Below are 15,192 nucleotides of genomic sequence, written 5' to 3'. Positions count from 1 at the left end.
GGGGTACGGATCAAACGACATCCAACATGCAGGGTGAATCATGCGAATGCGAGCGGAGCGTTATCCCTCTGCTGAGAGGCGAGGAAAGCGTGGGACTCTCGGAGATCCTAAATTAATAGTCCCAACAAGGGATGGGGGTCACGGGGCCTTGAGGCCTCGTGTCCAGCATCGCCCTCGGAATGCCACGCTCCGCTTGGTATCTTTCCTCCATCACACTCGAAAGCAGGATGCATCGCCCATTCTCACAAAAAGGTCTTAGCTGGAGATATAATAAATGGACAATTTCACTGCCAAAGAAATTGACAATTTCCAAAAAGTAACAGACAGCCCCTATATTTTCATACGCGAAACTTTTGCATGATCCTTTTGGGTGGACAACGAGCTTCTCGTGTGTGGGTTCATGTGGGCCCCGTTCAAAATATCAGCTCTCTGTCCTTCTGCATGAAGGTTGTGGGAATGGAGATCAAAGACCTTGTGTTTTCCTGGGAAAAAGCTCAGGCATTCGACCATGGCCTTTAGTAAGGAAATTTTGGTCATGTTCTTGTTTACAGAAAAGGCATGAATGGATCATGGTTTCTTGTTGAAGGTGCAGACTTCAGGACTAACTGGGAACATAGGAAAGTTTTCATATGTAGGAAAATTTTATGATATGTTGAGAAGTTATGGAGAGTATTTTTAGCTTAGACAAATGGATTGTTGAAGAACTTTATGGAAGTAAAAGAAAAACACAAACCTTAATTTTCATAAATAAACAAACTGCTATGTATGAATAGTTTTGTTAAGTAGTGATTCATAAAGTGAAAAGTCGAACTCTTGGATATTTGTTCTCTCAGCCAATATATCTCTTCCTTGCGCTTTGCATCGTTTTCTTCCAAACGTACACATCACGTTGCAGTACTAATTAAATCTTGAATTGAAAGATGTGTCTGTTGACAGATTTAAATATAAGGTTAGACCATTTTCTGTACCATAAGTAATAACAACTAATTCCTTCGCCTTGCACATTCCAAGAATGTACATTACTTTTGGCTTACATTGACCATATTACTGTAACATACTTGATTATAATGCAGGTATTACTGAACAATTTTACAGCAGGAAAAGGGTCTGGAGGTTAGGAGTTATGTAATTTACTATCAGTATGATTTTTTAATTTTTAGCAGAATTAAATCCATCTTACTATATGTCCGGGTAACATATGTCACCTTTGAGTATTTTGTTTTTAGGCGCTACCTTGAGTTTAAAATGACGGGGACCATATTGGAATGTTTTGATGGTTGGCAACATCTTTGAGGTTTAGAATGGTGTGCAACAAATAAATATTTGTTTGATTGTAAGCACTGCAGATGTTTCCTCGTTAATATTGAAGAGGTAGTGATCTTTCGCCGAATCGAAACCACTGAAGCGCCTTCAATCACTCACAAATATCCTACCTATAGCGTAACGTACAATGTCGGGATGTCTTGCCCGTTATGATTACAAGCTCTCAGTTTCAATTCCTAATGCCAATGGTAATATTCACTTCATTCCTTAAGCGTATAAATGCATATTTCGATTGTTTGTGCTGCTCTGGTCTCTCCAGTGTCATCTGAAATAGTTTTTATCGTATCACAAAATCGAACCAAAACGAATGGCAGTTGCATTGCTGAATCTTACTATCTGTTCGCACTACCCTACACCCGCACTGTGTGGCCAGGCTTTAGGCATTCGTACTTATCTTACTCTGTACGGCGGTACAGCCCCCACGACTACTTCTGTCCTATATGGTGATGCTGTTGGGCACACCCATGGATGTCACACCAGGCTTCGAATGAGGCCGGAGCAGCTGATACGGCATCTTAACAGGACCACCTCTGTTCCTCAGCTTCGGATCCGCATTGCGTGCCCTCATCACAGCGTCCGCTTCATTTACGCTCTCCTTAAAGCCCTTGAATGCGGCCAACACCTGAAACAAGTCCGCATAGTGATCAATTACATGCAGATCAAGTTAAACATGAGTTTCTCACATATATAAAAACAGACATCCCGATAAATAGTAAACTCGAGGTAACAGTCTCTACGTACCTTTTCGTTGTTGGTCCAATTCCCGCGACGCTCGCCAATGTACTCCTCAATCGGACAGTGCGCCGACAGCACCTCGTACACAGACATCGCAGTTGTGGTGGAGTCGATGTTGGAGATGGATGTCAGATAATACTTCTCCGGATTCTTGTTGAAGTCTGCTTTGTCCTTCTCGTTGCCGTGCTCCGGAAGCAGGCGTCGGGTGAGTGTGGGATGGTGCGGCATGAATCCCGCGAAGTCGTACTGGCCGAAATTGACAGCCGCATGCAGGCACGAAGGTATCCAAATAACAGTCGTCAAAATGTCCACGAGAGCTTCCTTCGAGTTCAGCTCCGGCCACCCGTGCGAGTCCTTCTTGTCCTCGTGAGCTTTCTCCCGCATTTCGGTCCACCATGTCATGAGCTCACTATCTTGCAGCACAGCGGCGTCATCCTTGTAATAGATATCGACGTATTCCTTGTGCCACGCCTTCAGAGCGCCCCACAGCTCGAGCCCATCCGCGGCGTACGGATAGTCTTCCACCACAAGCCTCACTCCGTGCGGCGAATCCGGGTCTGGCACCGCCATGCCCCTGGCGACCAAGTCGGTAGGCAGTGCTTGCGACTCGAACGTCCACGTGTCTTTGTAGTTCACGGCAGCCATCTCCAACGAGTACGCGCGTGTTGTGAAGTGAGTTTCGATAGACCCACCCGCGGCGATCAAAGTCGCTCGTGCCTGCCGGTTGATCTCGAGCGTACTCTTGAAGTGTGGTGCCAACAGTTGCATGAGCGGATGCAGCTTGCTGAGGTTACGGTTCGAGCAAATGATCACCGCCTCCGTCACCGCGTGACACCGCGAGCTGTACACGCATCGAACTCAAGGAATTGGATGCTTCTTTCTTCTCACTAATCGGAAGAACACTAAAACGCAGAAATGACAGAAGGAAATGACGACGCAACAACGTTGACCTTCGTTCCCACATAGACTAGACCAACGAAGTAAAAGGAACACGGTCGGCACTCACAAGTGGCTAAAAACTTGGTGCGCGGTGATGTCGTTGTTCGAGACGTGAGCTTTCGCCAGCTCCCACTCCCAGTTCACTTTCCAAAGTTGATCGTCCTTTCGGGTGGTTAGCACACGGGTGATCCTCTCCTCTCCGACCGTCTTCGGGGGCAGGGCCAGTTCTATCGCGAGCAACTTCAGGATTCCATCCTTGGACAAGAAAAGAAGTGTTCGGGTGGCGTATGTTGCGCTGTTCTGTTGTGCGTTGATTTTCGCCACAAACGGGAGGAACGCGTCGTGGTAATCGACGACGAACAGCCTGTTACTTGTCACCGCCTGCAGAACAAACACCATCACAGTGCCCGTCAACTACGTCCACAAAGCGCCCGGACTGAATTGACACCCTGTGACAGCACATGTACTCACCTCTTCGACGCTCAGGCCTTCCAAGCTACCTTCAATATGGTCCTTGGTGATGGCGGATGTGGGATCACCGAATTCCGCAGGGTCGAGTGAACTCCTAATTGGAAACTCCTGACCATCGAGACCACGTTCACAGTCAGCGCTAATACCACCGCGTCCCAATCAACCTTCCGACAGGCACGAATCTTCACCCTAAGCCGATACCCATGAGGTCAACGACGATTACCTTCACCCGCGTGATCATCACCGGATTCAATCCCGCCAGAAATTCCCGAGCAAACTCGTCATTGCTTCTCCAGGACGTGTCGTCGGCTGTCTCACAACCAACACGTCCACAATCAAACACCTCTACATTCGTATATCTAACATTGGTGTGAAAATCGGACAGAGCCTGCAAATGCGACCCTGCACTGGGAGCGAGTCCCTACCTTGCAACAGCTGAGGAAGAGGATAAAGCAGCGGATGCTCCATTTTTCCATCTGGCTTTAGTACTTCTTGCAAAAAGACCAAAGGGTATTGCTCCTGCTCCGGGATGTCTTCTTTGTCGGGCAAGACGTTGTTGATCCCTCCCACTTTTTCTCCCTTCTTCGCGTAGAGCTTCTTGATCTCCTCAACGGTATCGAACTCCTGCTTCCTCGTCACGAAGCCGGTCACCTTCGACGATACGGAGTGACCGATGGAGCGGAATCCGTCCGCCAGGAAATCGGACATCTTCGCGCGCTCGAAGGCCTCATCGCGAGGGATGTAAAAATCACCCTTCGTCTTCCGCGTCTCGTACACCATTCCGGGAAATTTCTTCGCCTCTGCATGTGACTTTTCACTGTTAGTCTTCTCTGGCTTCATGGATTCCAAAATATCTCTTTAACTCATCTTGTTGCCTGCCCTGAGTCCCTCTCCGACCGAAGATACTTACCGACCGTGGTGTTGCGTCGACCTGTTCGCATTCTGCGAGGAAAGTGGTACATGTCATTGCCGCCCAGGTTGGGTCGCTCGAATTTCTCGTTCTGCTCTATGTTGCCCAAGTCATTATATACCGCGTAGTCGTATATGCGATCGCCGATTTGTCGTTCACCAGTTCCGTCACCTCGAAGGTTGATAAGCTCCTGCTCCCTTAAAGCCTTGAGGGAGGCTGGAGTTTCGTCCGGCAGGTAGGCCGTGTTCTGGAAAAAAATGCGAGCCCCTGTCTTCTCGGTATTGTACACCCACGAGTTGGTGACGTAATGTGCCTTGCTCTTGTCATGGAGCTCCAGTTCGAACGACACCAGTAGGAACTCGTTCGGGTGGGCGTTCTTCACAAGGATGGCCCCTGGGACGCCAAATGACTTGGGCACGGTGAACTCGAGCACGAAGTCGATGAGCGAGGCAGCTGGTCCCTCAAGCCCAGCCCAGTTTGGGAAGATCACCTCACTGCTCTTCATGCTCTCACCCGTCTCTGCAACAACAATTCCAACCACAGCCGTCAGAAATTACGATTCCTGCAGCAGGGTGAAACGCCGGCCACACAAAGCACGACAGTTCAACAGCACAAACGGGACCCGATTGGGAACTTCGGCGGGACAGCTCGCGACCGGATTTTCCACTTACTTGGATCGACATCCTTGCTCACGAGCTGAACGGTCACGCGCTTTCCTCCCACAATCTCACTGGTGTCGTCCTGAATGTCCGCAACCCGGTCGATCAGGTCCAGCACCTTCAGCTTCTTCATGGTCGTGGCAACGCCCGTGTACTGCACGTTGTCGCCGGAGGGTCCTCGAGTGGAAGTGCTGGTCGCAGTCTTCCTTTTCTCCCCGAAGCTGCTCAGCTTGCCGAGCTGCTTCGAGGCGGTCTGCAGCCATCCTGCTGGATCACCGCCCGAGCTGGCTCGCACTTGAATCGACTGCGATCGCCCGGGAGACCTCCCCCTGCTCACCACAAACTCTTCCCGGGAGCCACGAAATGCCGAAGCAAGGCTCCCCGTCTCCAACCGGTTGAGCATCATGGCGTCGGGCAGCGTGATCAAACGCCAATATCGATCAAACCTCGCTACAAGGCGCACGCGGTGCCTCTCACCTTTCCTGGAGTTGCTGAGTAAGGTTCTCTGAGGGGTACTTCTATTGGGAGCCGGGAGCTACAAGTCCTTCCGGATTCGCCGATCGTGTTGCATCTGGCCGTTGAATGCTCGGTTCACGATTAATTTAAATCCTGGCCTTCTGGATACCTTGTTTAAAGTGGGCCATCCCTGGTGGTCATTACGGCTCGAAAGATCGCCGTTGACAAAGAGAAGTTACTATGAGCTCCGTCTCATTTCTGTTGAATTGTCCTACAAGCATGTCCAACTGACACATCCATCTTCAATCCACGAGTCTGCTTTCCGTTGCCTCTAGCAAGGGAAAACCCCGGCCCCTATTCTGGCAACAACAGCTTCGGGTTCAGGAAGCCACTCATGCGGAGACTTGATAATTAGCACTACCTGGATTATTAGCCGTGCGAATCATGTGTTAGGTGCGGCAGGAGGGGTAGCAACTCGCTGCACCCAGTGATACCCCCAAGCAAAAGTGAAGCTGTGGCAGGCAAGCAATGCGTGGGACTGCCTGAAGTGGACAAACATCACAGCGTGCAGCAAATGGATATGGCAGATGACGAGACAGCGCCAGTCCACGTCACCATCTGCACAGTCACCTCTACCTTCGTTGCCTAAACCAAGCAAACAGAAGAGTTGGGATTACCTCGACTCGTTCTAAAATCTGAAACGTGCTCTCCGCTGGAATCTTTCGAACACGAGTGGGAATCATTCCTATTATTAGCCAATGCATTGTGAAGGGGACTGAAAAGAAACCGCATCAAATGGATCCCTCCCCACATTCAGCGTGCTTGTGACACACTTCAAAATGGTGTTTGTGGAAAAGTAAAACCTCGTCGGTCCACCAACTTGGTTGCGTTGGAGTTAATTTTTTCACCGATGGAGATATTGTAATGCAAGGGCACATCGGATGTCCATTCGTGCGCGAAAGAAGGAGGCGGTAAGCATCCATTTCAACAGGGATCCAGAATTACGCTACATGAGTCACGCCGCTGAATGTACGGGGATGCAGGGCAAGGATTCTTGAGAGTCCCTGATATTTGAATTGGTCAAAGATCACCAAATTTGGGCACCAATATACTTTTCTTTTCGAATGAAAGTTATGATATCGAGAATTATTCTGAAAATTGGCCAACCTCGCATTCCAATAGGCTTTTTACAAAAGCATTCCTGTATGAAGACAACGGGGGCGTACTGTAGGCTGCAGTCGCTGGAATGCGGAGTCCTAGGATAACCATGTGCAGCGACGTCGTGGGGTCACGTGAGTCTCGAGGGTGAAAGTGCACAGATTTGGCGGAGTACAGACACACAATGACAGAACACAGAATTCAGAAACACATAATGGGCGTTGTCACAAGCACAGATTTTGGATTCACGAGTTGTCGAGTCCCAGAAGGGGGATACAAATACTCGCCATTGAGACCCAGAGACAGAAGTTGATATGGTGACAGGGAGCAGTACAGATGGGGTGTATCTGACACGCCCGCTCACTTGGATACACCCATAATAGGATACAAGCCGAGGTGATCACTGAATTTTCAACTATCGAGAGGAGGCGGAGTATTCACGTCAACTTGGAACAATGGTGGAGACTCATGGCCAAGAGTGGGGAGAGCATGGGCGAAGGTGTGTTTTACGGGGGACAAAGTGGTCTGTGATAAGGATGTTTCAATCTATTGTCGTGATAGGATCTCATGATTGTCCTGGTTTGGAAGTGGTAGACTACGTCATTAATTTGTTGTGTTTGCGGCTGCAAATTTAGGTGATCTTTCTGGGACTGTGATATCTCGTGGTGACTTTTTAATGGGTGAGTTGCTAGTGTTTTGAGTTGGCCTTTGCATGGCTGCATTGCTCGTCATCAAGTGAGGCAGTTCAACTGCACCACTAGGCTGAATGTTCAAAGAGGTAGTACCAAGAGTTGAGGGTCGCATGAGGTTTGAAGTAGTACTATGTTGAGTGACGAGGTCGTCACCCTTGCATCAGCTATAGCTGGGCGGAAACAAGTGATATGATTCAAAGGTGCTGAATATAGGAATTTTAAGGTCCTGTAGGAGGCAGAGAAATCTGTAATAGATTTTTAGGATTTCTACGTGGTGCTGAGTCGTTTGTTACTAGCTACCTATTGAGTTTAGACTTTGAATATCTAATTTATTTCTTAGTTTTGTGAAACTCTATTTGTCTAAACCTTTAGTAAAAATATTTGAAACTTGATCTTGGATTAGAAAATAGAAAAAATCTACAATATTTGTGAGGACATTTTTTTTGTATATAATCTAGCTATATTTCCCTGATTTTTGACTTTATTGTAGAAAATGAGATTTCTAGCTAAGTTAGAGTTATTCTAGTTGTTGCAAAATAATGCTATTGGATTTGGTTTTATCCTATAGAACCTTGAGGATATTATTTTTATTCATATGGTTTCTTTGATGCCTTTGGTAAGGGCTCTAGTTTTGGCATTAGTTGATGATATGGCTCTAGTTTTGGCATTAGTTGATGATATGGCTGTTATATTTTGTCTTTTAATGCCTAAGAGATAAGACCTCTAGCAAAATTAAATACCTATTTAATGATTGACTTGCAATTCATCTTATAATTTTTTCAATCCAAATTAATAAACTCCATTATTCTAGGGCTACAATCGGTTTTTTAGAAGATATTGAGTTCAATTGAGTCTTTGATATAATGGAGGATTTGATTTGTCACCTATAGATGTAAAATTCAAACACTATGCATAAACTTGTTTAATGTATTTGTTACGAATAAAAAAATTGATTCTATATTATTAAGATAAATTTGTATATCTACTAGCTTTTAGAACCGTTTGATATCAATCAATAGTAAGTTTAATTTTATTTGCCTAACTTAAATCTTTTGACTATTATTGTCAAAAAAGTGGTGTATTTTGTTTAATTTCAAATCACTTCAAAATTTAGGTTGTGTAGGCCTTTTCAAACAAAAATATTCTTTTTCATCATTGAATAAATTCTATGTCCATTTAAAAACTATATTTATATACATTTATCATTTCAAATTTTCGCATGAATAAGATTTTAATTTAAGAAATATTAGTAGGATTTGAGTTTGTAAAAAAAAAGTTGTTAATATTGATAATCAACAATGTGACCTTTCTTCTTTTTAAAGATAGTACAAGCTGTAATTAGCCTCAATTTGGAAGAAATTATAATCATTAACAAAAATGTTAATCTTTTTAAACTATGCATATAGTACTTATTTTAGACTGTATATTGATATTTTGATATGACATATTTTATTGCTTATATATGAGCTGTAAAAGCCATTAGATACTTCTATGTAAACAATTTCTTGCAAATTGCCATTAAAGAATATAGAACAAAGGTCCAAGTAGAAAAAAAATAGGTGTTTATCGCCAAAGTGATCAAATGGCATAAGATCATAGCAATAAGTAGGAAGATAAGAGTAGCATAAACAATGTTGCTATAAAACATGGAGGTATATTTTAAATATGGGTTAGAGGCAAAATAAGAATTAGAGAAATACCACATTAATTAATAGAGAATTAGAAAAATTAGTATAATGTCACTAAATAATAAAACCTTGGAATAGAGTAGTATTTGATCAAAGGCCATGTAATTCCAAATTTTAGTAGTAAACTAGTTTATTTATAAATCAATATGTATTATTAGTTGTAGTTATTATAAAGTTTTATCTTATTCTTACTTGTAAATATTAAAAGCTGAAGTATTATTTTGTAACCAAGCTGAGGAGCATTGTATGACAAAATTTTGAATAAAGTTGTTGGAAAATAAATACAAGATCCATAAGCAAGATGAATAGAAGAATCAAACTAAGAGAGAATACAAGAAGATATCCTTCTAGTTGTCTTAAATCTATTGAGCATAGCCAAAATCTAAAAGAAATTGCTATTGTCATTATTTCTAAGGAAATTGAAGATTTATAAATTTAGTTGGAATAATATAATGCATTGATAGAAGATTGTATGAGAATGGTTTTGTAGAAAATGTTGTAATATTATAAAGAGTTTGCATAAATAGTCATGAATTTATAATCTATGGCCTAAGCACCACAAGATTGGCTACCTAATAAAAGACATGGCTAAACTTCAACAAAAATTCTATCTATTATTACTGATGTATATATTTATTTTAATAATTATCTAGATAATATGAATAGATAGAAATAGATCAAAGAAGATAAATTTGATGATATCTTATAGAAAAGCTTCCTAGAAGCTTCATAGACAAGACTTTGATATTACATATATTTGTAATTGATTGGTAGGTTAAAAACTTAGCCAACAAGTTAGCCATGTGTTGCACATATTAGTGGCTTGTGGTATAAGTTAATTATGTAGCATACATATAGAAAACTTGCCTTGCAAGTTAAAACATGTGTTTCATAAGTTAAACATGTATTGAAAGTCCTATAGAATGTCATCACATAGCTGCTAGTGAGATAGTATATATGGAAATAAGAATGAAGTCTTTTTTATTCTTATCAATACCTTTTTAGTTCTTAGTCTTGTTTCAAGATTTTTTAGTCTTCTTTTCTTTGGTAATAACTATTTTAGTTTCAATACAATAATAGATTTGAGTAAATATTTACTTTTTTTGTATGACATAAGAATGTATTGAGTTTTTATTTATTTGAAATTCATATCCTTGACAATTTAACAAGAGTGTTAATTCATTATACTTGTTTTGTTTTAGAAGTAAGTGGATTATTCTACTTCTAACATTGTATTTTGAAGGTCCCAAAGTATCCACCTTTGAATCAATATTTAATTTTTTAATACTATTTTTTTTTTAAAAGAAGAAATTAATCTTTTTTGTAAAAATTCTCATTTGATATTAGAGATTGTGGACTATCTTCTTCTAATTTGAATTTTGGCTTTATTTGAATTATCTATAGAAGAAAAAATTATAGATGCTACTCTTGATAGAAGTGAGAATAGATTTGTAACTATCATAAATCTTCATAAGCTTGTCAATACTCTTAAGATAGAAATCTCAAGTATTTCTAACATCAATCATGGAGATAGTATTCTTATATCTATGAAATAAGTTAATAATGAAGTTCAAAGTCTATACTAAAAATTTATGTAATTGAGTGAAGCAAGTACATCAAGTTTACAATTGAATTTGAGAAGTCTTGCTATTATAAGTATAAGAGAAGTAAAGATAAGTATGCTAAAGAATTTTGATAGAACAAGATCAAAGTTTTGAGGATTTCTACAAGAAGTCAAGTTTTATCTAATGATGAATCTTTTTTAATACCTTAATAAATTTACTCAAGTTGGATTTAATCAAGTTAGATTTACATATGCACTTCTATCTAGAAGTACTTTCTGTTAGTTTGTATCTTTGATGAAAAAAAGATTCACAAGTATTCTATGATTTGAATTTATTCTTAAAAATATTTAGGACTTTATTTAGAAAAAGTAATTAAAAAAAATAGTAGAGACCAAATTCATATCTTTATGACAAAGATCATATTTAGCCACTATATATATATATATATATATAGCTAAATTCTAAAATCTTACTTGTGATGTAAATTAAAATGATAAAGCCTTTACTAATTGATTTTGATATGAGATGAAAAATATTATTAAAGGTTTATTATTGACAATATCATGAACAAACTCATTAGAGCAATTTATTGCTCAAGCTGTTGTATACAAAAATCAATTCTTTGAAAGATGCCAAAAATAAAGATTTAATTGAAGAAATACAAGTTAGGTCATAGCAACACCCTCTAAATTTTTAAAAGCCTATTCATTAAGCCCAAAATCTATACAAATTAATATGATATATTTTAATCTTCATATTGAGTAAGAAAAGATTTGATATTACCAAAAAGACTTATACCTATATTATACAAAATCCAAACACATTATCACGAACATATATATTTACCCTAATAATTATCTAGATAATAAGAATAGGTAGAAGTAAGTCAAAGTAGATAAATATGATAATATCTTATGAAAACCTTCCTAGAAGCTTCATAAATACAACTTTGCCTTTATACATGTCTATAGGTGATTGATAGGTTGAAAACTTGGCCAATAAAGAGGCCACGTGTTGACATGTTGACTACTTGTAGTACAAGTTGGACATATGGCACACACCTAGGAAACTTGCCTTGCAAATTAGACATATGTCTTATAAGTTGAATGCGTATTAGAGGTCTTATAGCATGTTGCCACATAGTTCTTAATTAAGTAGCATATATAGAGGCAAAAGTGAGGCCTTTCTTACTCTTGTCAATTCTTTTCTTGTTGTTAGTCTAGTTTGAAGAGTCTTATGTTTTCTAGTCTTTGGCAATAGCCATTCCTATTCTTCTTTGAATATACATACTTAATTCTATTTTTTAATTTCTTTTCTTGATACAGATTCCATAAGTTTATGTATCTTTTTTCAATTTGTATCCTTGACATATTGATAAGATTACACATACAATATCAGAGCTTTGTCCTTTCTTAATTAAGAGTGGATTATCTCTTTCTCTTCATAAGACATAAGCATATTAGAAGTTGCAGATTATCCTCTTCTAAACTAATATTTTTTCTAGAAATTTATTCTTCTTGATTCTTGAGTATTATATTTTGTGAGAATAGATATTTTTTATTTTTTATTTTTTATTTCTTTTTAATTTATTGTGCTAGCATGGTAGAGCTTGCTGAAATGAAGAGTGCAATGGCTTAAATACAAGAGCAAATGAGAGAGTTAATGCTTGCAATGCATCAACTCAATCTATCACTACAAGGAGCAACGAGATTATAAGGCAATGAAGATACAAAGATGATTGGATTTGCTTCAACATCTATACCAAGCCATACTACTACTCCTACAATGGAATATCATTCAAATTTCAAGGAACCAAAAATTAGATTATATAAGAAGTTTGATGGCATAAGATCTAAGTTTCGAGGATTCATCAATCAGGTACAACTGGTGATTGAACTACAACCTCAAAATTATCCAACTTAAGGATCACAAGTCAAGTTTATTGTAACACTACTTTCAAGTTCTGCTTTATCATGGTTTTCATCTTTTCTTGAATGACGTGATCCAATATTAGATAATTTGGAAGCATTCTTAGTAGAATTTTGATCTATGTATGAAAAACATAATGTAATCTATGTTGTAACTAACAAGATTCATATCTTGCAATAAAACAATCGATCAATGATATTATATGCTTCATGATTTTGACAATTAGTGATAGATATCAAGTGGAATGATGTAGCACTCATCAGCCAATTTTTCTATAGATTACAATATGAAGTAAAGAAATTGATGCTCAATTGACCTGATCTTCATACATTGAGTCAAGAAATTGACATTGCTATGAAATGTGATAATCAACTTTTTGAGTTTCAATCTGAGAATTGTATATAAAAATCTCAATGTTATTATAATTTAATGGCAATACCAAGGACTTCTCAATCTAAACATTTGAAAGTAGAAGACATGCAAATTGATAAAGTACGTTTTAAACTTCTTACCAAAGAAGAAAAGACTTATTGTCGTAAAGAAAGACTATGTTTTTATTGTAGAAAAGCTAAACACTTTGCTCAATATTGTCCAAAGAAATGATGTAACTATAAAATGAGGAGTACTGCTATCAAAGATAAAAACATGTCAGAAAATAAATTTGTTTAGCTATAATAGGGATTGAGGAGCTAGAATCTTATATAATTCCTAATGAAGGTCATATTCTCTCCTTAGAACCGTCTCCTTATTTTATAATAGATGTGTATTTAGGATCTAATAATTACAAAGCCTTTGCTTTAATAGATCCAGGAGCCTCAACTTACTTTTTAGATGAAGAATTTGTTAAAATTCATAATATATAATAAATATAAAAAACTAAATCCATACACATAGAAGTCATAGATAGTTATCCATTATCTTCTAGAGATATTATTCATGAAACACTTCCTATAGATGTAATAATAAATGGTCATAATAGTTGCATAATTTTTAATATAATTAGATCTCCCTCTAATCCAGTCATTTTAGGTTTATCATGGCTAGAAAAGTATAATCTTGTGATATATTGGATTTCTTGTAAACTTGACTTTTTTTCGAATATCACTAAAAGTTTTTTTAATCCAATAGAAAGCCATAAGTCTAATATAGCCAAATTTGTACTTGTAGGTGCAAAAGTTTTTTTGCATGCTGCAAAAAAATAATTATCTTTTATTATTTATGCCACATCTATTTTAAATGATGGAAATATTTCAAGTGAAATTTTAAATCGATATCAAGATTTTGAAGATGTTTTTGAAAAGAAGAATGTAGATATTGTCCCAAAGCATTATCCATATGATTGTTCAATTGATCTTAAAGAAAGAACTCAGCCACTATTTAGTCTAATCTATAGTGTATCACAAAATGAGTTGGTTGAACTCAAAAAGTACATTGATGAAAACTTGGCCAAGAATTTCATACACTATTTAAAATCTTCTAGAAGAGCTCCTATCTTATTTGTAAAGAAAAAAGATGGATCATTACAAATATGTGTGGATTATCGAGGATTCAATAAGATTACCATAAAGAATAGATATCCTCTACTTTTGATATCCGAACTTCTTAATCAATTAAATCAAGCTAAGATCTATACAAAAATAGATCTACGAAGAGTGTACAATCTGGTCTGCATTAAAAAAGGAGATGAATGGAAGATTGCATTTCAAATAAGTTATGGACACTTTGAATATAATATCATGCCTTTTGGACTCACAAATGCACTAGTTATTTTTCAACATCTTATAAATGATGTTTTTTGTGAATTTCCAAATGATTTTATTGTCTGTTACTTAGACAAAATTTTAATCTACTCTAAGAATGCAGAAGAATATGAAGTTTATGTTAGTTGTGTATTACAAAAACTTAGAGATGTGGGATTGTATGTCAAGATAGAAAAGTATGTATTCTACACTACTCAAGTTAACTTCTTAGGATACATCATTTCAAACAATGATCTAATAATGGATCTTAAAAAATTCATACAATCATGGATTGAAAGATTTCAAAAACAATAAGAGATGTATAATATTTTTTGAGATTTGTTAATTATTATTAGATCTTCATCAAGAACTTTTTTCAAGTTGTACTGCCACTTATACATTTAACTTGTAAAAATAAGTTTGAGTGGAATAAAGAAGCAGAAGCATCATTTGAAGCTTTGAAGAAAGCATTTACTTCTATATTAATCTTGTATTGTATCGACTTCTCCAAAGTATTTTTTATGGAGATAGATGCATCTGACTTTGCCTTGGATGCAATCTTGTCACAAATAGGAATAGATAAAAAACCTCATCTAACAGCTTTTCATTCAAGAAATTTTTTAGCAATCGAGATTAATTATGAGATCCATGACAAGGAACTCTTTGTAATCGTGGATTCTTTTCAAGAATAGCATCATTATTTAGAAGACAGTTCAAGTCCAGTCATCATATATATGGATCATAAGAACTTCAAGTATTTTATGTTAGGATGTATTTTGAATCATTGCTAGGCTCATTGGAGTATGTCTTTATGAAGATTCGAGTTTAATATCACTTATCGATATGAAAACAATAAGGTTTGTCTGATGCCCTTTCTAGACGTTTTTATCTTATACTAAAAGAAAGAGAAGCAGCTTTTGATCAACAA

The 15,192-nt window shown here is 38.0% G+C and overlaps 1 protein-coding gene and 1 long non-coding RNA gene across 2 annotated transcripts; one reads left to right on the top strand and one right to left on the bottom strand.

The window, feature by feature from the left end:
* Positions 1–1,490: 1,490 nt before the first annotated feature.
* LOC112292631 (putative linoleate 9S-lipoxygenase 5) lies at positions 1,491–5,514 on the bottom strand. The gene is made up of 8 exons (XM_024541299.3): positions 5,050–5,514; positions 4,379–4,897; positions 3,894–4,268; positions 3,692–3,777; positions 3,469–3,576; positions 3,065–3,378; positions 2,065–2,899; positions 1,491–1,945 (listed from the first exon to the last, which is right to left on the bottom strand). Exons 1-8 carry the CDS (start codon positions 5,441–5,443, stop codon positions 1,760–1,762), a joined length of 2,817 nt encoding a protein of 938 aa, XP_024397067.1. The 5' UTR covers positions 5,444–5,514; the 3' UTR covers positions 1,491–1,759.
* A 1,229-nt stretch (positions 5,515–6,743) lies between these two features.
* LOC149987735 (uncharacterized) lies at positions 6,744–7,815 on the top strand. Its single transcript, XR_016506673.1, has 2 exons — positions 6,744–7,150; positions 7,287–7,815. It is a non-coding gene; the product is annotated as an uncharacterized LOC149987735 (long non-coding RNA).
* Positions 7,816–15,192: the final 7,377 nt, after the last annotated feature.

This window comes from Physcomitrium patens, chromosome 15 (genome assembly GCF_059467195.1).
Source record: "Physcomitrium patens ecotype Gransden chromosome 15, ASM5946719v1, whole genome shotgun sequence".
Classification (NCBI taxonomy): domain Eukaryota; kingdom Viridiplantae; phylum Streptophyta; class Bryopsida; order Funariales; family Funariaceae; genus Physcomitrium; species Physcomitrium patens.
This window is presented reverse-complemented; position numbering and strand designations above follow the sequence as displayed.